The 22,858-nt window shown below is 55.3% G+C and overlaps 1 protein-coding gene across 1 annotated transcript; it reads right to left on the bottom strand.

Moving 5' to 3' along the window:
* Positions 1 to 30: 30 nt before the first annotated feature.
* SETD1A (SET domain containing 1A, histone lysine methyltransferase) lies at positions 31 to 21,677 on the bottom strand. The gene is given in 20 exon segments (XM_021700619.2): positions 31 to 797; positions 885 to 1,022; positions 2,611 to 2,730; positions 2,922 to 3,032; positions 3,136 to 3,308; positions 3,707 to 3,908; positions 3,910 to 4,739; positions 10,521 to 10,862; positions 12,918 to 13,005; positions 13,150 to 13,307; positions 14,047 to 14,134; positions 14,266 to 14,442; positions 14,782 to 15,567; positions 15,724 to 16,588; positions 16,879 to 17,108; positions 17,338 to 17,459; positions 18,572 to 18,842; positions 20,592 to 20,687; positions 20,909 to 21,073; positions 21,654 to 21,677. Coding segments are annotated over 19 exon segments (5,121 nt in total). The 5' UTR covers positions 21,059 to 21,073; positions 21,654 to 21,677; the 3' UTR covers positions 31 to 623.
* Between the last annotated feature and the right edge of the window lie 1,181 nt (positions 21,678 to 22,858).

Below are 22,858 nucleotides of genomic sequence, written 5' to 3'. Positions count from 1 at the left end.
CACCTACTCTTCCCCAAAGATACTGACCAAGCACTTTTGTACAATAAAGTTTAATCACAATTATAAAAATGTGGCGTTGGGTTTGCGCTATTAACATATGTACAATCCAGCCCAACAGGAAGGGCCCACCCCCCACCATCCTGGCCTGCCGGAACAGGAGCTTCCAGACGCCAGGGTGGGAGGGTGACCCACAGGGTCTGGCAGGAACAGAAGATGAGGCAGGGTTCCAGGCACGGAGTCCCTAGGACTGGGGGCACAGGGCCCCCCCCCCAGGGGGAGAACATGGCCACTGCCCCTAGAGACCCCTAAACTGGGGAGGGGTGCACGCAGGGCACAAAGGGGAAGTCCCCATTAACACAAAGCAAAGGGGCTAGCAGCCCCCCAAGAACAGGATCTGTACAGGCCGGCACCCCAGGTTTCCACAGGAAACAGCTGCTGGCAGCTACAAAACATTTACAGCTTCTTCTCCGCAAAGAAAAAAAGTTAGGGGGTGGGTGGGCAGGGGCGACGGGGCAGGCAGACGTTGCCTCAAGGAACTGAGGCTCCCTCACTGGGCTCGGGGCAGGTGAGGCCTGCGGAGCCCCAAGGGGAATAAATAGGGGCACGGGCACCCGTCCTGCCCCTCAGTTGAGGGAGCCTCGGCAGCTCTCGGTGCCGCACAGACACGGGATCTTGTTGTCCTCCAGCGGGAACTTGTAGTCGTACGTGATCTCCTCATCCACACCGATGGGCTGCTTGGAGTAAATCACAATCTTCTTCTGGGACTCGATGGTGATCACCTTGGCATAGCAGTTGGGCTGCACAGGGGAGGGCAGTGTGAGCCGTGGCCCCTGCCCCGGGATCCCCGCCCCCCACCCCTGGCTGGGACCCCCCACCCCACGCACCGTGCAGCAGTGGTTGATGAACCTCGCCAGATTGCCGCACTTGGTAGCATCAATGATGGTGTCGTGGTCCACCCGGAACAGGTAGCTGCTGCCGATGCCCTCCTGCACGTAGCGCTTCTCCCGCATGTCGGCCACCATCTGGTAGAACGGGGTGCCGCCACGGTCAGCTGCCAGCCAGACCAGGCCTGACCCCACCAGCCCCCGTAAAGGGGCCCCAGACAGTCCCCAGCTACCACCCTGGGAGCTACATCGACCTGTCCTGGACCTGCAGAGCTCTTCCTCTGGCTCCCACCAACCCAAGGTGCTGTCTGCTTCCGGGAGCCCTGTCTCTTAGGGTCCCCCCACCGGCCCTGCCCCGGATACCTTTGGCTGCCATTCTGAGTCTCCCAAAGGGCACCTTGGGGAAGTCTGCAGGGGTCAGTGGGCAGGAGACCCTGCCTGGCCCAAAGTGGGCAGGCCAGTTCCCGAGATGACAAGGCCATTTCAGAGGCTGAACCCTACTCATCTCTTCTCCTAGGACCCTCTCTCTCCCAAACAGGCACCCACAGGCTGCCACTCGGCGCTGTAAGGGCCCACAGTCCTGTGCGAGGAGTGACTCCTATTTCCCAGGAAATGGGACGCTCAACCCTCTGCTCTCTCTCCTTGGGTGATCTCACTCTCTTCCACGGCTTCAGCTGCCAGATAAGTGCTAGGGACTCCTCCCCAACTTCCATCTCCAGCCAAAATCCACCTCGGTGGAGCTGCTGGGCGTCATCCTCTAGATGTCCCCGGGGCCCAGCAATGGCACGTGTCCCCGACTGGAACTCCATTCGACCACACAGCTGCTGCTCCTCCTCACTGCCCACCTCGCTGGCAGCCCGAGCTACGTCCAGCTGCTCCGAGCAGCGCTGAGAAATGGCCTCGCCTCCCCCCGGGCCCCGCTCACTGGAGCCAGCTCGTTGCCCGTTGCTGCCAGCTGCCTTGGACCCACAGGCTCCTCTGTTACCTCAGCTGCCACTAGGCTGCCACTGCCTAGTCCGGGCCACCTGGGCCTCTATGGGATCCCTGTGACAGCGCCCCCGCCGGTCATGGCCTCTGGCTGTCCCTTCACGCTGCAAAGCCCGTTACCACTGGGCGCTTGGCCACGGCCTCCCTCCCCCTACAGCCGGCCCCAGCTCACCACCACGGCTCCTAAGCTCCGCGGAATCTGGCCTCCACCGGCCTCTTTAACCTTCACTGCGGCCGCCGGCCCTGGTTTCTCCAACTAGCCATACTGACCTCCTTGCCCTCCTAAGACTATCCTGTCTCTGGGCCTTTGCACACGCTGTCTGGCAACTGGAGCACCCCTCCCCTCATCTGAGTCTGGGAGTTCGTCGTCATCCTTCAGCTCCTGGCTTCCACATCACTGTGCGCCCACCGCTGCGGCCTCCCTGAACTTCCCCTTCCCGACCGACCAAATGCCATCGTTCGGTGCAGTTCCTTGTGCAGCGGCTGTCTTCCCCCACTGAACTAGGAGGCCCTTAAAGCGAGAAAGAACACTGGTCTTGCTTCTTCCTGGATCATTCCCATCTAGCTTAGGAGTACCCATTACTAACTGTTGATGGAAGGAAGGAAACACAAAGAGGCAGGTTTCACCAACTACATCTTGGAACTGGGTGGTCATGTGGGGCTTTACCCAGAGATGAGGTGGTTCTCATGCCAGCGTCCCATGCGGCCATCTGACTGGGGGCTGGGTACAGGGCCTCACCTGGCGGATGTTCTGACCCACGTATTCGATGACCATCTCGTCGGCTGCAATGGGCTCCATGGCAAACAGACCCCACTCATGGATCCGGCTGCGGCCGAACCGGAGCTTCTTCTTCCGGAACTAGAGGGCAGAAGGCAAACGGTGCTGCTCGGTGCCTCCCTCAACCTAATCCCTTGCCTTGGCTGCCCTCCTCTGAGAGGAGGAGGAGCGTGCTTTTGGCCCCGCGCCTCCATGCCCACCCCCAGGCGACTTCGTGATGCCGCCCTCCCTCCGAGCCGCTCTTCCCCCCGCCCCGAGTCCCGGCTCCTCACCTTGAGCTGGTTCAGCTTCAGCAGATCACTGTCCATGATGGCAGAGGTGCCAATGGCGCTCAGCAGCCGCCGTTGCTCAGACCGGCGCTCCGAAAGCACACGGTTAGTCCCCTGGGAGAAGCAGGACGGGGGTCGGGGTGTGGGGGGGAGGTGAGTGAAAGGAGAAACCACGGGAAGAGATGCCAGGGGGCCAGGTACCAGGGCAGAGCCTTACCTGAGTGTCCGCTCCTTCCAGCTGCCGGGCCGAAACAGGGCACACATCCAGGTACCTGTCCTTTTCCTTCTTGCTGATGGGATAATAGCCTTCACTGCGGGCTGAGCCTGTCTGGTGCTCACGGGGCCCGTCCTGGGGCCGCCGCTTGCGTTTTGGAGTGCTCAGGTTGGTGAGTGCAGGGTGTTAAGGAAGAAAATGGGTTCCTCACTGGCCAGATCCCCGGGGCCCTCTCCCCTCTATCCCCCCAGTCCCAGCCCAAGGGAAGGGTGACTGACCTTAGCTGGAGGTCCCAAGCATTATTTAGTGTGAGAAGGACAGAAAGATGGAGAGAAGGAAGTCTCAGACCTCACCTTTTCTGCCAGAAAAACTCTGGGAGGCAGAGAAGGGGCAAGAGGCAGAAAGAAAAGAATGGCCTGGAGACCAGGTGAGAAATACCCAGGCTGGCCGTGGCAGAGAGCACCGGACAGGGAGATAAACCCAGAGGCTAGCTGCAACCTGAGGGGGCTACTGCCCCCACCACTGAGGCCTGCCCTCCTGTCCAGAGCAGGCCGGCCGCTAGGGCCCAGGATATTGGTGTGATGGACCCAGTGGGTGTCGTTAAGCCAGTCAGCCCCGCTTGTCTGCTGCAACAGCCGCTCGTACGTGAGCCGCAGGTAGCCCATGTCCTCCAAGTCCAGGCCCGAGTTCCAAATGTCATACAAGATGGTCATCTGCTCAAACTCACTGCGGGGCTCGAAGGTGGGGGGCGGAGGGGGTGGAGGGGGCGGGGGGGGGCCGCCTGTGCCGGGCATGGGAGCGGAGGCTTCGCCTCCGCACGGCGCCCCCCCCGTCACTGCTGCTGCTGCCACTGCTCTCTGAGGACTCGGACTCCTCCTCCTCCTCCTCCTCCTCCTCCCCCCGCTCCTCCTGCGGCGGCTGCCGCTGCGGCTGCGGCTGCTTCGGCTCCTCTGCCTCGGCCACCACCACCTCGGGGGCCTCCAGGACCTCATCCGCTGGGGAGCTGAAGAGGGCGGCGGGGGCAGGAACCGGCTCCAGGGGCCGAGGGGCCGGTGTGGAAGGCGGCGGCTTGACGGCCAAGGCGTAGTTGTGCTCCAGGAGGATGTGGTTGAGCAGGGGGCCCGCGCGCTCGGCCTCGTCCAACGTCTCTGTGGCCTCCGAGTCGTCGCGACGGGCTGGGGTCAGGGCCAGGTCAGCCAGCACCGCCAGGTCCACTTCTGTCCCTGGCTCAGCTTCCTCCTCCTCAGCAGAGCGGCCGCGGCCTCCAGGCCGGCTGCGACCTCCTCGGGACACCTCCTCAGGCCAACTCTTAACCAGAGACGCATGGTCCAGGGGTAGGTTTCGAATGGTCCGCTCCACAGCCCGGGGGGCTTTGCGGGCAACGGGGCCAGGAGACTTGATCTGCGGAGGGGCGGCTGGGGGCGGCTCTGGTGCCGCCACCTCCTCCAGGGCAGAGAAGGAGACAGTTTTCCGGCGTTTCTTGGGTGGGGGCAGGGGGGGGATAGGAGGGGGGGGGCGCTCATGGGGCGGGGGGGCGGGGGCCACAGGCCCCACCGGCGGCTCAGCGGGCGGCTGGGGCACACTGGGAGGCGGCTCCTCAGTGGAACCTGGGGAAGGAAGCACATAGGGAGAAGCAGAGGGTCAGCAACTCGGGCCAGCCATCCTCAGAGGGGATTCCGTGCGGGCGGGGCACCGGCCAGCCTCGCCGGGGAGGCCGCACGCAGGCTGCCGGCTCTCCTCCGCTTCGGGCGGTCACTTGTCCTCGCTCGGCCGACAGAGCTGCCTCACGCCTGCCATGTCCTCGGCACCGTGGGCTCCCTTGGCAGGAGGAGATTCTGCACCTGCTCGTTCACACAGTCGACAAACATTCACGGAGCACCAACTCCCGTGTCAGGCACGGGGTAAACAAGTCGAGCAAACACTTTCAAAACCCTCAACAGAGCTTACAGTCCAATGGGGACAATGACAGGAAACAAATGTACAGCCCAAACTGCGCAGAGTCGAGATGGGGGCTCTAGAGAAACCAATGCTTAGGCTCCAGCCTTTTTACCAAGACTGGCAGTGACTGAACTATGTCCAAAGACTAGGCACACAGGCCAAGACTATTTCTGCCGGCCGCACTGCATGATGGGGACGCAATTAACCCTCTCTGAATTAAAGTATGTTATTTCAACTACAATGTTCTCTGTTTAGTGATGTGAAAAAGATAGAATGTAAACAGCTGAATCTTTGTATTAAAACACTGCATAAAATCTGTTTCCTTCCCACCACCTGCCAAGTAGCAGGAGGGTTTGCCAAAGTGGGGAGGGTTCAGGAAGACTCCCCTAAAGAAGCTGAGGGTGAAGTTGAGATCCCAAGGACGGGCGGATAGCCTACGGAGGGGACACACCGTCTTGAGCAGGTGGTGTGATCTCTCTCCAGTCCACCAGACAGGAAGCACATCCTCCCTGTTGGGATCCCCAAGTCTGTTGCTGAGTGTGGGGGTCTGAATACACCTCAAGACGTACACTGACTTGTCCCTGGGGCAGACCCTGTCCTGTGGACTGACCCTCTCCGCTCCTAGGTTTCAGCCACCAGAACAGGCATGGCCTTTCAGACCTGCCTCTCCCTTCTTGCCTACTGGGAAAGCTCACATGCGGCTTTTAGCCCCAGCTCAACGCCATCTTTGTGAAGGCTACCCCAACTTCTCAAGACGCTGGTAGTAACTTCCTCTCAGAACCAGAAGGCCGGTGGCTTCAGGGCGGCAGCAGACTGGTAACTAGTATTTTGCACCAAGCACCAATCCAAGACTTTGACGTATGTTAACTACTCATTTCTTTTTTCTTTCTTTTTTTTTTTTTAAGATTTTTATTTATTTATGTGAGAGAGAATGAGAGACAGAGAGGACAAGAGGGAAGAGGGTCAGAGGAAGAAGCAGGCTCCCTGCCGAGCAGGAAGCCCGATGCGGGACTCGATCCAGGGACTCCAGGATCATGACCTGAGCCGAAGGCAGTCGCTTTACTCATTTCGTTCCCCACAACCACCCCGTGAAGTGGGTACTATTATTAAACCCAGCTTGCCAATAAGGAAACTGAGGCAGAGGGAGGTTGTTAACTGGCCCAAGGTCACACAGCTCACAAATGCCAGAATAAGATCTGCACCTCAGGCGGCCAGGGTTGAACTTCGAGCTCTCTTCAACTGCCCCATGCTGCTCTGGGCATCCCGCAGTGGGACTCGGTGGTTTGACGTCTGGCTCTAGCACTCCCAGAACTAAAGGGCAGCCAGCTCCAGGCCAACCTGTGTCCATGACCTTAACAGACATTCACCAGGCAGGCACCCCGAGCAAGGCCCTCCGCCTGCTGTCTCCCGAGGCTCTGGAGAGCAGCCGGAGTCTCAGCCAGCAGTGAGCCACACTCTGAAGCTAGTGAGGCGCCGGGTGCTCGTCCCAGGCCCTCCAGTTTCTCCAAGTCTCCTTCTCTCTGCTGTTCTGGGGCAGCCCTGCCTTTGACCCATCATCCCAACCGAGCCACTGTGCCCTCTGGAAGCCTGGCTCTTGAGGAGAACGAATTCCCCTCCTGGCTCAGCTTCTTCACACAGATTTCTCTTTCGCTTCCTGTTCTCAAAGAAACCTGGCCATGCTTTTCCTTTAGGGAGACAACTTTTGGGATATCTGCCCAGTCTATACAACACCCAAAAGCCAAGGTTTCTACAACATGACCTGCCCCACTCCCTGCCCCCAGCCAACATTAACTGATAACCTGACCCAAGCCAGGCCAACCAGAAACTTCCCTGAGAATAAGGATCTAAGATAGGAGTGGGTTTCTCCGTAGGGGTGGACAGAAGCAGGGAAGCCCATCTGCAGGAGAGGAATGAATCAGACCAGAAGACAGAAGAAAGGCAAATCCCAAAGGTGTCCAGGTCCCATCTTTGGGTTTCACCAGACAAGTCCTCTCTTGCCATCGGGCCACATACTCTCTATCCAGTTGCATCCTTGGAACTCGAACATCCCCATTGTTCTCTAAAAGCCAAGGGACCTGCCTTAACCTTCTTTCCCTCTCCCAACTCTGCCATCTACTTCCAGGACTGTTCACCCCATTCTTCCCTCTCCAGTGCCTTCCTTCACTCATTCTCAGCTAGCCTTCCCCACTCGCACACATGACCTTGGTAACCCCCAGATGGCCCCACCCAGGACCTTAACCCTCTGACGCCCTGCCCTCTGATCACAATTCCTCAGCTCCTTTCAGTTCACGCCACCGCACCTGTTCCATTTCCCACCTTCAGGCTCCCCCAGCCTGTCACCCTCCTCCTAAATGAGCCACTCTCATTCCTGTGCCTGCCCCCTGTGCCCGCCAGCAGGGCCCTCACTCTGTCTTCCCCTTTCACAGCACTTTCCACAGCCTTCAGCCACCGCTGCCACCCTGGAGACCCCCAACCCTAACTTTGCCCAACCACCTGCATTTTCTCCTCCTTCACCCGACTCCCAGTCTCAGCAAGACATCTGGGTTGCGAGCCCTGTCCATTTTCATCCTCACTCCTCACTCTCCTTCCCCAAGGCTCCTCCTCTACCCATCCCTTTGTGCTCAGAAAATGCCCTTCCTTCCTACTACAGAGTGAAACAGGGCGTCCTTGGGCATGAAAGCCCACATCTCTCTGCCTCCCCAATTATGGGTGTACGTGCGTCAGGCCTAGAGGTCACCCGCCCACCCCCAGGTAGGCCACCCTGACAGGTGCTGCGCTCTCTCCTGGCCCGTCTACCTGCCTCGAATCTACATGCTTGTTTCACCTTTTTAGTTTTTGAAAAACGAACCCTCCACCAACCCTGCATTCTCTTTCATCTCTCTGATCCCAGCTGGGTGACCTCAAGCATCTCTCTAAGCCTCAAATTCCTCATCTGGAAAGCGGGAGTAACAGGGATGGTGTGCGGCCTGCATGAGGAAACAATCAGCAGTGTGCTAAGCCAAGAGCCTGGCCCACAGGAAGCACTCAAAAAACATTACCTAGTATCACTCATCACGGCCTTTAGACTCTTCTTCAGAGTAGTCGTCTACCCTTCCACAAGACTGGTTATCTCTGTCACCTGCCCTCACTCCTTTAACACCCCGTAAGTTGGCTCCAGTCTGACCCACTCTACTGAAAACGATAAGGTCACCAGTGACCCCCTAACTGCCAAATCCAACAGAAGCTCTTCCTATCTTAACAACCTCTCTTTCGGCCTGCTCCTACACAACCACTCCATCCTTTGGAAAACCAAGCTGCCACATTTCCTTCCCATCTGACCTTCAGATCTAGTGATCCAACTGCCTGTTGGATGTTTCTTACCTGGAGGTCCCAAAGGCATACCAGAGTCAACCCCAAGGAAGCATATCAGCTTTCTTCCTAATGCCGGTCCTCCTCATCTTCCCTTTCCTGGGAAGTCGTTTAACCAAGTGGTTCATCTCCTCAATTTCTCTCAAATCCTCATCCCCACCTCTACTCCTTACACCTCACTGTAACCAGCCCTGCTTTGGTTCATGCCCTTCACTTACCTGCATCTCTTCAAACCCTCACATGGGTCACCCTACCTCCTTCCTCACCCCTTCCAAATCCCCCCCTTCCTACCAGGATGATCCTTCTGGAGAAATGCAAAACGGACCATGCCCCACTCTTTCTACCTGCCCTACTGAGTGATGCCCTCTGATCACCAGCTCTCCTGCTACCGATGGGCTTATTAGGAAAGGCCGGGAGAGGCGTCTTAGGATTAATGAGAGCCTCGACTCCTCTTGAGAGGCCTGCACCAGAGCAGAGTGCAACAGCGCTGGGAGGTCTTTATGCAGTTACTGTTCATCTCAGACCACAGATTCTCAGTACCATTTGAGAGAGGTGTCTGGAGGGCCACATGCATTTACGAAGCCTATCTTGAAAACTGACTTACTGATGCTATGCTAAGAACACCCTACTCCGAGTTACCGCCATTGCTTGCCTCACTTACTAACTGCAACAGCCTCCTAGCCTCCCGACACATACTCTGGCCCCTCTCCAAGTTCTCTCTGCACTGCATCTTTTTAAAACACAAATAAGATCACGTCACTCCTCTGATGGCATTCCACTGCCCTCAAGATAAAGACCAAATTCCTAATGAGGCCGAGTCCTCTTGTACGGCCCCGTCCTTGCTCACCTCTCCAGTTCCAGCCATTCCAGCTTCCCCTCGCTCCCCACCATCCGGACGGCCTGTTTTATGTCTCCAACATGCTGTTTCCTCTGCCCTCAGGGACTTTGCACATTCTAATCAAGCCCAGCTGCCTGCTCTGCCTTGATTTCAGCCCAAGGATGCTTCAGCAGAAAAGACCAGCAAAGACATCCCCACAGATGTGCTCAGGTTCTCAGAGAACCCTGTTCTTCTCTCTTATGGGGCTTATCAGTTTGCCATCAGATTTGAGAGATATTCTGAGGTATTTATTACTCAACTAAACGGTCTTTCCCTATAGACCATAAGCTTCAGGAGGGTGAGAACGGGGCCTATCGTGCCTACCACTGTACCCCATACACCTGCCATAAGTACAGATGACCCTAGAACAACACAGGTTTGAACTGTGCAGGGCCACTTACACACACACTTTTTCTGAGAAATACGGCTGAGTATCATAAACATATCTTCCTTATGATTTCGAGGGTTTTTTTTTTCTCTAGCTTACTCTTTTGTAAGAATATAGCACACAATACGTGTAACATACAGAAAACGTGTTAACCGACTACTTATGTCATCAGTAAGGCTTCTGGTCAACAGTAGACTATTAATAGTTAAGCTTTTGGGGAGTCAAAAGTTACAGGTGGATTTTCAACTGCACAGGAGGATGGCGCCCCTAACCCCGCATGTTCAGGGGTCAACTGTACTCAGTAAATAAATATCCCCTGCCTGAATGAACAGCGTACGTACTATAAAGTAACAGTCAAACGTACAAATCCACAAGGCAAAGCAAAGGTAAAATTAACTTCTGAGCCAAAGCTGTTCATAGGTGTCTTCCACCTATTTGTTCATTTAATCACCTGCAAATACACATGACACATTAAAGCAGAAGCTCAAAAAAATTAATAGGGGGAACTTGTTAAATTGGGAATTTTCTCCTCAATTAACTTAGAAAGAGACCGTTCCGGGACGGGCAGGGTGCGGGAGTGGTGAAAGAGACCACTGCTGTCCTTGGTAGCCACACGCCTGCTCTGGCTCTGCGAGCCGCCCCTGGCAGCACAGTCTGAACGTGGCCATAAATGTCTCCAAGGGAGGACTGACAGGAGATGGTGACTTCTGTCCAGTTTGTATGCTTTCAAACAAAGCCACGTACTAGTACATCATTCATAAACATGGACCCCACTGTTCTCACAAGGACAGATGCAAACATAAACAAAGACCAAATCACCGGCTCGGCACCACCTACCTGCAGGTCTTGCTGGAGACTTTTCCTGTTCAGGGAGAGGCGTGGCTGGGGAGCCCGCAACCGGCTCTGGCTCGGCCTCTTCCACGGGTGCTGGCGGGGGCGCGGTGACATCTCGGGGGGGAGGTGATGCTGGGGGTACGGCTGCTGGCTGCTCCTCTTCCTCTTCCTCTTCTGAGGAGGACTCAGATGATGAGGAGGATGATGAGGACGAGGAGGAGGAAGATGAAGAAGATGAGGAGCTGGATGAGCTGCTGCTCTCGGAGTCCGACGTGCTATCATTTTCACCATCTGAGTCAGCATACAGAGAACATTTGGAGGACGAATCGCTTTCCCCGTCCTCGCCTGGAAATCCAGAAGGGGCAATCAGGCGAGGTGGGAACACCCCTTACTTGGCCAAGCCCTGGGTCTATTCACTGACTCACTACTATGGATAGGTTAGGCTCTGTGCCAGGTGCTGGGAAGTGCAACCCTCAAGGAGTTGGATAAGTACAACTGTTTGCTCACAGTGAGACCAGCTTCAATATGAAAGACCAGGGGAGCAAGGCAAAGGGAAGTCCTGGTTTCTGCCGAAGATCCAGTCAGGGGAGGGATCCCTGTGAGGGACATGCTCAAGTCGAGAAGGACAAGTAGAAATGCACTAGGAAGACACAAGGGCTAAACAGGGGTGTCAGAGGTGAAGGGAGATGGGAGACCAGAGACCGCTAAGCGGTCTGCTTTAACTACCAAAGCTTTTCCCAAGGTGGGTCTTAGAGAAGCTGCCGGGGCGAGACTCATAAAAAGGAGTCCAGGGTAAAATGAGCTTTAAAAGTGTTATATGCACGGGGCGCCTGGGTGGCTCAGTTGGTTAAGCGACAGCCTTCGGCTCAGGCCTGGGATGGAGCCCCACATCGGGCTCCCTGCTCCTCGGAGAACTTGCTTCTCCCTCTCCCTCTGCCTGCAGCTCCCCCTTCTTGTGCTGTCAAATAAAATCTTAAAAAAAAAAAAAAAAGGTGTTATATGCTCTCTGCCTCTGGGAAATGGCAATATGTTGGAAGGACTTTATAAGAAATTAAGAATTTTGAAGTGTCTGAGGAACACAAATGAATGAATTTATTTTTTATTATTTTTTTAAGATTTTATTTATTTATTTGACACAAGTGGATGAATTTAGAATAGATGGTGGTGGTGGCCTGAGATGGGTCTGGAGGATGGCAAGATGGAGCTCAACAGATAAATTGGAGCTAGGTTATAAATGGCCCAAAGTACTGGGCTGAGGAGTCATCTTCTAGAAAATAGGGAGCTAGAAATAGACTTTACGGAGGGAAGTAACAGTGTCAGGTGTGTGCTGGAGGGAAGAGAATTCCATCTGCAGATTGGAAAATGGACTGAATAGAGGAGGAAGGATGGAACCAAAGACAGGGAAATCAGTCAACACAGCTGCAAAAGACTCTAAGTGAGAACGACAGGCCAGCAGGAACAAAGAAGGCAACAAATCCCAGAAACGCTGAGGCAGTGAAACGGACAGAAAGCGGTGACCAAGTGGATGTGTGGCAGTCTCCCCACTTAGAGCAGGTGACCCCACCCTCTGCCTTCCTGAAAAGACAGCCTCTCAGATCATCATTCTTCCCATCTGGCCTCTGCTGAAATGGCACCTCTCAGAGGTGCTCCTTCTCCAAGATATCTAGAACAGCCCATCTTTCCCCAGCTCCCCCATCCGTTACTCTCCACCCCAGTAACCTAGTTTTTCTTCTTTAAACTATGAATCTGTCTTCCAAGGTGCTATCTGTTCATTTGTCAAGTCTCCTCCTCCCCTCCAATCGATCCCAAGTTCCATAAAAGATGTGTCCCCAATACCTAGAACAGTGCCTGGTACCGAGTAGGGGCTCAACAGCTAGCACTGAACAAATGAAGGAGAAGCAAGACTAAACCATGTGCCCCAGACTCAATGGATGTGGATGGACAAACAGGTGTCCAACTGAAGAGCGGAGTTGTGTCTGGGGATGGCAGCCGGGGGAGAGGAGATGAGGGGGCGCACGGCTCAGCGGCCGGGCCTTCAAAGACGAGCAGTGCTCAAAGGCAGAAAGGCACAGTCTGGTAGTACCAGGGGGCAGCAGGAGAACTCGGACCCCTCATCCTGAGGGGCTGAGAAAATAAGTTAGTTCTGCTGGGTTGTCATCAGTCGAGAGCCATGTGTCAGCACAGCAGGTAAGAAGAAGGGAGCGGTCTGGGTGTCGGAGTTACTGTTTACAATGGGCCAAGGGTTCCAACAGATGGGGCTGAAAGACAGTTGCTTTGGGGAAGAGCAAAGGAGGCCAAAACATCCAGCACGAAGTTTCTGTGGACTCAGGGAAGGGCTAGACAGGCAGCGGAACCCCTTCTTCCCCAAGCCAGAACTCGGCTGTCCTGTCTGTAACTTACCATCTGACGCCTCGGTCTCCTTCTTTGCAGTGTCCATGGCTTCCTCACGTTCTTCATCTTCTTCATCTTCCTCATCCTCCTCCTCCTCCTTAAAGAAAAGGACAAATAGGGACTAACAAGAAAAGGACAGTTGTCCTCCAGGAGGCCACTGCTACCTGGGCTCCAGGCCAGAGAGGCGGTGGCTACGGGGACGGGAAATCTTGGCAGGGAGCGGGCGCCAATGGCCCCTCACCTTCTCTGAGGAGGACTCCTGGGATGCCTCCTCCCCCTCACTGTCCAGAGCAAAGGACTTGCGGTGCTTGCCCTGGGTCTTGCTTCGCTCTTCGTCTCGCTTTGGGGGCTTGGTCCCCGCACGTCCAGGCTCTCCGCCCTCCTTGTCCCGCTCAGGGTCTAGGCGCAGTTGAGTGGCAGTTAGAGAGCAATTTACCATCAGTAGGAACAGTTCCCGTCCCCTGGTCTGAAAAGAGCTTTGCACACACCCCTGATCTTCCTGACGGTCCGACCAGACAGACCTCATTTTACAGACAAGAAGCTGAAGCTCAACAGAGAAATACAAAAACCCCAGAGCTACCTAGCATTTTCTATAGTTTAACCACACCGCACCCGCTTCACCTTTTGTCCTTTTTGGGGTCGGGTGGAAGAGGGAACGGACTTGTTACGCCTGCCCCAAGAAAATAGCACTAAGCCAATGGGTCTCCAGGGAAGCCAATCGGACTCAGTAAGGAAGTTGCCTAGCCACGTAAGCCATCAACCCACAGCTCAGACCTAGGCAAACTGGAAAGAAGGTTGGAGAAGAGCTTAAGCATTAGATGGGAAACCAAGGTAAGCGACCTGTTTAACCTTGAAACCCTAGGATTCTAGATGTTAAAGTTACCATTTCTATTTTACGGGGGAACTATGAAACACAGGAAGCTTCAACCAGCACGCCAGAGTAAGAACCACAACCAGGACCCAGGAATAACCCTATCTTAAGCTTCTCACATCTCTCCGCACTGCTTTAACTCTGTAGCAAAAACCTCTACTTGGCCACTTGCCCTCAGACACCTTCCCCCTTTCTCACTGCTTCCTGCGTTCCTATTAGAAGCTAGTACCCTTTCCCCTTTCTGCTCCCACCTGACCTCCCACTCACCATCTTCATCTTCCTCAGCTGGAGTGGAAGGACGGGGCCTCTTTTCCTCACTGGCCTCTGAAATTTCTGAAGGCTCTTTCCGCTTCACCTGGGGCGTGGGAAGAGATGGGGCCTGTTTTGAACTCACACTCACCGATCCCAAGCACCCGAACCTACCCCACGGAAGGGAGGTCCCCAGCCCACCCTCACCTCCCTCTGAGGAAACATCAGTTCTGGTACCTTGAAAGAAGGCAGCCGCAGGGCCCCTCGCAGCCCTGACCCAAAGGCGAAGGCCTCGATGCCCGTGGTCCCCCCACTCTTGGCCCAGTCTACGAGGGACAGCAGGCCCGGCTCTTTGAGTTTTGTCTTCTCTTTATCCTCCTCCTTGGCTTGCTGTTTGGCTGCGTTCTGGAATGGCTGCAGGCAGTAGGGGGACTGAGCCCCAGAACCCAGGCGCTCCCTCCTGCCTCCTGCCTGAGAACTACTCCCAGGTCCCAGGAATACAGAAATGCATCTCCTCACTCCTCTATTTGACACAGATCTATGCCACACCCCCCTGCACCAGCCCCGTACAGGCATTTTCTCCAAAGTCTGCTCGTTTAGTCCACCCACCTTACAAAGCAGCTACTATCATTCCCATTCCACAAACAGAAACGTTGAAGATCAAAACTCAGAGATTTAAGGGCCTCACATAAGCCAGAAGTCTTTCTCCAACGGAGCCCCAAGGTTTCCCCAGTCCCAGGCACTGCCCCTCACCTTGGCCTTCTCTTCTTTGCTCTCCCACCACTGGTCAAAGGCTCCAAAGGCCACGTTCTCCACCATCTTGCGGTTGAGGTCTCGCTGCATGATGCTCTTCATCTCTTGGACGAGGGTGGCCAACACCCGTCCCACGGTGCCTGCTGATGGTAGGGCCTTGCCCTCTGCCAGCTCTGCCTCCTCCCTGGGAGGTAGCCGGGCCTCTTCTCCCGAGATTGAGGAGGAGGGCAGGGGCTCGGCTGCCATGGGCAAAGGCAGGTGGTAGGCCTCCCGGGAGTAGGCCCCTCGGCCTTCTTGCCCTTGTGTGTACAGAGCATAGGGTAAGCCATAGGCTGCCTCTTGGGGGGGTGGGAATGGGAGGAAGGCCTCCCCAAAGGCTCCACCGGGGGGACCAGCTGAGGCAGCAGTCAATCCCTTGCCCTGCCGCAGCTGGTGAAGCCGAGTTAACATCTGGGTCTGCATCTGGAAGGACATGGGCATCCCTCCCCACTGAGCCCCAAGTCGATCCATGAGCTCTAGGGAGTTCACAAAGTCATAAATGTGGGGGGGTGGCGGAGGAGGTGGGGGGTACTCAGGGGGTGGTGGCCCATCAGGGCGCGGTGGAAGGAGGTAGGCAGGCTGGGGGGGAGGATGACCAAGGGGCAGGGGAGCGAGGGGGGGGGGGGGAGGAGGGGGCGGGGGAGGGGGGGGGGGGGGGGGGGGGGGGGGTGTTGGGGCTGGAGGGGGTGAGCCGCCCCTGTCATCGTCGGAGATCTCCATGTCCTCTCCAGAAGAGCATGGAGAAGCCTGTAGGGGTGCAGAGAAGAGTCACAGAAAGCTTCTGCCTATTTCCTGGTCTCTTCCTCAAATCCGTTCTCTTGCCTGATTCCCTTCCCTCCCCCGCCGGGCCCAACCCTGCCTCCCAGATCCCAGGCACCTCTGCTGGCTGACCCCCAACCTCACCTGGTTCTGTCCGTTGGCCTTGGGAGACTCCCGGGTAGCCCCTGGTTCCCCACTCCCTGTAGGTGCCACATCCTCAAAATTAGCTGGGGCTGGAGGGGGCGTGCAGGGTCCGTGACCTGACCCAGAAGGCACCTCGCTCCCTGCGTCTCTAGACCCAGGGCCTGTGGTGCTGTTCTCTTCCTCCTCCTCCGTGTCAGAGGCCAGGAACGAAAACTTGGAGCGCTGCTCCTTCAGCAACATCTCAATGCGGGAATCCAGGCTGCTATGTTGAGCGAAGGGCACACTCTCATTGGTGGTCTCTGGGGCCGGAGAGCCGGAGCGGGCAGGTGAAGCTGGGCGGGGGGAGGTCCGAGCTTCTTCTCTCTCAGGGCTGGGCCCCCCCCCACCCCCGCCTCCACCCGGTTCTGGGGGCTCCGGGGGTGGAGCTTCTGAGGCAGGAGGCCGGTAGTCCTGGTCAGCAGGCCGGCTGGGCTCAGGGGGCAAGTAGGAGGTGTAGGAAGGCGGGAAGCGCTCAGCTGCGTTTTCAGCAAAAGATGCCCCAGGGGGCTCCTCCCGAGTCGCCCGGCGGGGAGGGTAGGAAGCATGGCGTTGGTAGCGGTTCCAGCTCTCATAATACGCTGGGTAGTTAGAGTCAGTCCCACGAAAATGAGAGGAGGAGGACGAAGAGGAGGACGAAGAGGACGAGGACAACGAGGAGGAGGAGGAGGAGGAGGAGGAGGACGAGGACGAGGCAGTGGCTACAGTCGTGGAGGAGACAGCGGTGGAGGTGGTCGTGGGGGCTGAAGATGCGGAGAAATGGCGGCGGGAGAAGGAATCCTGGTAGCTGTTCTCCGAGCGCCGGGGCTTGAAGGAGGTTGAAGTGGTGCTGGAGAGAGAGTGCAGGAGTTAGCTGGGTTCAGCTCTGTAGGACCGAACCCTAGTGTCCTGGTTCTCAGGACCCAAAGCCCCTTGAGTCAACGCCCCCAAAGGAAGATCTAAACGCTGTTGGGTTTCTAGCTAGACAATGAGTTCCCTGAGGACAGGGATTTGTTGGCTGAATCCACAGAGAAACCAGGACAAATGACTCCCAACTCCCCTTTTAGAGAGACTTCAGATTTCTTCTTCCTAGTGGCAACTCCCAGAATCTGGGGGTCCCAGAGGGTGTTCACTCTGCACCTGCTGGAGTAGGCAGAGTCCTGAGAGTAGGGGGTGCTGCCCCGAGATGTGTAAGGGGTTCCTTGGGAGGACTGAGGGGTGAATTGGCCAAAGGAAGATGGGGTGTCTTGTCGGCTGCTGGAAAAGCTTGTGTCCTGGGAGCAAGGGGTTCCATTGCCAGGTGTGCCCACACCAGTGGTGCCTGCCGGGTAGGCAGCCGTGTCAGAGGAGGAGCGGCGGCGGGATTCAGTCTGGAGGGCAAAAGTAGAGCAGGGAGAAAAGAAGAGATCAAGTACCATGTGACAGCTTGCCCTTCCCCAAACCACGAACCCCAGTTCCCTGTCTTTTGAAAGCATCTCAGCATCTTTTCTTGGCTCTTGCTATCCTTAACAGGGAAGTCCAGAACCTCCCAAATGCTGTTCCTGGCACCCAAGCACTGTGCCCAGGTGGCGAGGGCCACGGCAACCATGAGCTACTTACTGCCTCAGCAGCTGCACCAGAGCCCTGGAACTTCTCACTCAGGGCCTTGCCCCCTGTGGGCACTGTCTGAGGGGTGTAGGAGCCGTTGACTATCAGTTCATAGTACTTCATTCGCTGTTGTCCTGGAGGCAGGAAGATGGGAACCATCAGAGTCAGACAGAAAAAACTCCTCCTTCCTGATTTGTTTTTCCCACTTCTTTCTCAGACCTCAAGTTTCCTACAATTTCTTGGAGTCCTGGATTCAGAGATTTCAGTTACCTTACCTCTATCTTTGGGAGCTTCTATCTCATCTCTACCTAACGATATTACAAACGACGTGCCAAATGGCACTTTGCAGCTTATAAATAAATGCCTCTACTTATATTACTAAGTTGGATGATCACCAGGAGAGAGAAGCATCAGTACCCCTATTTTATAGGCTCAAAGAAAATTGACCTGCACAAAGTCACAAAGTTGGTCAGTGGCAGACTGGAATTCAAACCCAGGTCGTCTGATGCTAGATCCCACCATGCTCTTCATCCTACAAACTAAAGGTTGCAAAATGGCAGCCTGAGGGCTAAATCCAGGCCACAGGTCTCTTATTTGCCCTACAAAATCACTTAAAAAAATTTGGGGGAGGGGGTTGCAGCATTTAAAAACCCTGAGATTTACACAAAAACCTAGATTTTTGACTTAATAACAAAACATTACTTGGCAACATTAGTCCTCATTCTCACTTGCAAACTGGCTAATACCAACTAACAGCTGCCTCCTTTCGATGGCACAGTACTCTACAGTCCGACCCCCCCCCACCACAAGTCCCTCGCTCCTCCCTACTGAACCCCAGGCTACTTCACTCATCTGTACAGGTCCCAAATTCTTGATCCAAAATTTCAAAACCCCAAGAAACTCCAGACCAAGCATTTTTTGGAATTTGATCTCAAAATCTGATCTGAGCAGAGGCGATTTACTAGTTCTTATTGATCATACCTAGCATGACCCTTCCTACATTCTTACAAATACAGCCACGTGCTAGACTATAAGACGCTACCCAACCTCGCCAAAGATCACACAGACAGAAAACACATAAAAGCCATAATTCCTCTGTAAAGTTCTAATTTCAGAAACATATCTGGCCCCAAGAGTTTCAGCTGAGGAATCATGAACCTGACCATGCGCCTGGCCCCAAACAGGCATTTGCACGTGCAGTCTCTGCTGGAGCTCAACCTTAGGCCGCAGGCAAGAGAGCCCTCACCTTTGATGTCGAGCTGGGCATGGATGATGTTGCCCATGACGGAGGTAAGGTGGAGGTTTTTGACTGTTTCCTTGGCTCCCCGAGTGCTAGTGAAGAGCACGCGGGCCAGGCCCAGGTGCTTGCGAGTACGGGGGTGAAGAAGGATCTCTACCTCTTCCACCTCACCGTACTTTCGGCACATATCCTTCAGGAAGGTCTCCCGCACATTGTCATTCAGCCTCGCGAAAGTCACTTCCTTCAGTGGGATCTGTCCGATATAGAACTCATCGAGCTGTGGAGAGGACAGGAGTCTTGAGTCTGGGGTCTCAATACTGACCACGGTGCCTTTGCCCTTTGGGAAACTTGGTCGAGAGAAGACCAGGAAACACAGGCAAAGAAACGGGGGAAAGGGCCCCAACAAGTGCAACGTGAGACCGACCCCTCTCTGCTCTGAGTTCTTCTCATCACCAAATTAACGCAAGAACCAAGAAAAGAAACGTACAACTGAGAAATAAACATATGCGGAAAAAACTAATTATAGAGAATAACTCACTAGTTTAGCTTTTGCCATGGACTGGGCACTAGGAATACAAAGATGAAAAAAAAAAAAGATTCCTGTTCAGAAAAGCAGATCAGACAAACACACAGTCACAACAGGACACAAATGTCAGCATAAGTATAGACAGGGTGTCTGGGAGCCCAGCGAAGGAGTGGAGGCAGGGAAGAATTCATAAAGATGGTGTCATTCCTGTTTGGCTTTTTGGGTAGCTAGAGTTCACCGGATGACAAGGACTCGTAGGACACAGAACTATAAAATAACTTGGCATTTTCTAGGAGCTGCAAAACGTACGGTAGAGTGGAACACATGTGTGGCAGGAGATGAGGCTTGGCCAGATCAATAATCATATGTGCCAATGCACAAAACATGGGACTTGGCAATGAAAGTAATGTAAGAGTAAAATAAAAAAACAAATGGCAGGGTGGAACATGAAATGGGAAAAGAGAACAGAGGCATATAACATATAAGAGTATGCATTAAAAAAACAGCAACGGAAAAAGGAAAATTAAGATTAAAAAGAAAATGGGTTTAGGAAAAAGAGTCAGCAGGACTTGATAACAGATTATGTAATACAGGAGAGGACAATCAAAAGATGACTCCCAGGTTTCCAGTTTGTGCAGCTGAATAGATGGTTTTACCATTCATCAGTAAAAGGGAAATGGAAGGGAAAGTGGGATTAAGGAGTAAAGATAACTTGTTTTCGATCTCTTGAGTCTGCTATGTCTGTGGGGCCTCCAGATGAAGCTGTCCCTCAATCAGGGTATACAAGTCTGGAGTTCAAGAGACTGATTTTGGCTAGAAACAGAAATTTGGAAGTCACCAATGTTTCAGCTACAGTCAAAATCATGCGTATGAAAAAGACTGTCTGGAGAGAATATACAAAGTGAAAAAAAAATGGACTGAGAGTACCTTACAAATGATTTATTTAAAAAGGAAGGAAAGTAAAGAATTAGTGAAGGAAACCGAGAACCTTCAGTTTTCGAGGGCCAGTCCAAGGCCTGATGAATATCCTGCCTAGACAGGGAAATAGGAATCTTCTGAAGAAACAAGATGCAGGATCAAGTGACCAAACGAGGGGTAAGGAGCAGAGGACTCCCAAGGATGGAGTCCCTGGCCTTGTCACTCCCCTTAATTGTTGAGAAACTGGGGTACCACACCAGGGCACTGTAATGCTGTGCATTTTCTAGGAGTACGCAATGACGGGTACAGCAACTAAACGTACCTTTACTTCATTCTTCAAGAAGTCAGCACCCCTGCTTGGAACACCTCACCTATACCTTTCTAGAAAATAAACACAACTCTTCTCCAGAACAACTCAGTTTCACAGCCTCAGAGATTATAAGATCTGGTTATGATCCCTTCATAGAAAAGCCCCTTCCCCCTTTCATTAGCTTATCTTGAGACTAAACTAAGAGAATGGATCCTCCACCCCTCCACCCCCCCCACAAGGCCCACCACACCCAGAGTCTAGCAGATACATACCTTAAACTTAGGGACTGGGAGGGAAAAGTCTCTGTTTTTGGACCTGACGTGGCAACGGGGATCTTGGAGGTCTTCCACTGGTATATACTTCGAGTCCTAGGAAGGAAAGCAGGAACAGAAAGACAGCTCAAGGTGAAAAAGCCGTGCTGTTGAGCTTTAGGAAGCACATTTGGAGCCCCACAGGCAAAAGAGCAGGGTTCTGGTGGCCCACTTTTAAGAAGGCAGGCTATGGGTATGGGAGTTCAGGGTGCTCAACAGAGGTAACAGAGACGAATGGGGCCCAGAGTTCCCTAGCTGGCAAGGCCTGGGGCACTCACGTTGACACTGAAGTGGACTCCATCGTAGCGGTACACCTTTTGAGAAGGCCTGCGCAAGGCAGGGTCTAAGGCAGGATCCACGATGAGCTTGTAGTTCCGCCACTGGAAGCTCGGGGCTTTCTGCCCATCTCCCCCACCTTCCTGATCCATCTTTGCTCATTTACACTGTTAGGAAAGAGGAATACGCAAGGGGGTTCAGGACTTAGGCCTGACTCCCTTGCTGCCCCTCACTGACTAGCCCAGACTTCAGGTCCTCTCATCACCCCAGTTTCCACACCTCACCATGACCCGTGACTCCCCCAGATAGTCCCCCAAGTACCCTCTTTCACCACAACACCCCATTCTCTCTCCACCTCCCAACTCTCCCCTCAGGCCCCCAGGCCCATCTCGCGCCCCCTTACCTTCCCGCTCTGCCTAGCGCGCGCCCCACTTGGCCTCAGAGCAAGACCCCTCCCCCGCCCCCTGGCAGGCCCCGCCCCCTCCCGCCTCCTCACCGGCCAGCGGCCCGGGCCAAGCCCGGCTCTCGCTCCCACACACCCGCTCGCGTCCCCGCGCCCCGATCCTCTGGCCAAGAGGTGGCACCTCTTCGGGGCGTTGGAAACACCGCGAGACCGAGCCCGAGACCCGGCTTCGGCCCCGAATCCGGGCGGGGGGGGTGGGGGGAACGCGCGCCGCTGCCCTCTCCTCCCGCCCCGGCGCGATCTGCCCCCCCATCTCCGCGCACGCGCGGCGAGGCCTCACTCACCCGCTCGTGGCGAGCGGCTCCCCCTCCCCCCACCCCGCGCGGCACCTCAGCGGCGCGAGGCGGCGGCGGCGGCGGCGGCAGCGCGAGACCCGGCCCCGCAGCGGTGGCGGCGGCGGCGCCCCCCCACCACCACCTCCCCGGCGCGCGCACCAAACACCACCGCCACCTGCGCGAGGCCCAGCGGGCACAGCGTCTACATTCGCACTTTCGCCACGGGTGCCGCCAGGAGATCCACGGGGCCGAGGAGAGCGGCTTCGCCTCGGCCGGCGCCCTTTAAGGCTCGAGAGGTGCGGCCCAGGGAGCCTGGAGATTGGCCGCATTCCCCGGAGAGTGGGCTTCACCACGACTATCCAGCTGCTTTGGCCTGGGGTCCTTGACGAATCGGCGGCGACGGAAGCAGCGACTAATCCCTGAGGAAAAAGGGGGCGGGGCGGAGGGGAGGAGGCCAGCCAGAGCTGGGGAGATTTGAGTGGCGCGTTGAACAGACGCAGATTCGTCAGGCGGGCGGGGCGAATCGGTGGACGGGATGCGCGCTCCTTCTCTCCTCTTTCCTGCCTTTTCCTCGCGCGGCCAGAGACCTAAAAGGCTGCAGATTCGCCACAGCTCCTGGCCTCACTGTCGCCTCCCTTCACCCGCCTTGCTGGAGTCAAGAAAATAATGCCTGGTTAGCCAAGCCCTGTTGGCAGAGTTGGCCACTTTTTCTGGATCTTTCTTAGTAGCGCAGCTTAGGGGATGCCCAATTCCGACCCTGGGGAAATGGCTACGGCCCAAAGCTGCTCTCGGAGTATTATGAGAATTTTCGGCCGAGTATAGAGAGGCCCAAGTAATTCTGAGGAAGAGCCGGCCTGGCGAATCTGCGGACCCTCCTGTGGGCGGGGCCAAGGCGCGGCGCGCAGAGGGCGTGGCCAGGGCGTGTAAAGCCGGGCGTCGCGGGGGCGCTTCCTGTAGGACCCACCGAAACCGTGCGGGCTGGGAGGGGCGCCCAGAAGGTGGAAAAATACAACCAACAGTGGTGACTCAGGCCGTTTGCCTGGCGTCGCACATAATGCGGGGAAGGTTTTCCTGTCGCCATCCGCCTTGGGCCTCTAGCTGTTTAAGATGCCCATTTGACAGACTGGGAGACTGAGGCCTGCAGAAGGTGCCGCATTTTACCTATACTCACCCACCATTCGTGATTCAATCGAAGGCTACCTCAAAGTAATGTT

This window comes from Neomonachus schauinslandi, chromosome 5 (genome assembly GCF_002201575.2).
Source record: "Neomonachus schauinslandi chromosome 5, ASM220157v2, whole genome shotgun sequence".
Lineage (NCBI taxonomy): Eukaryota > Metazoa > Chordata > Mammalia > Carnivora > Phocidae > Neomonachus > Neomonachus schauinslandi.
The sequence above is the reverse complement of the archived record's forward strand: the minus strand, read 5'-3'. Positions and strand labels throughout refer to the sequence as shown.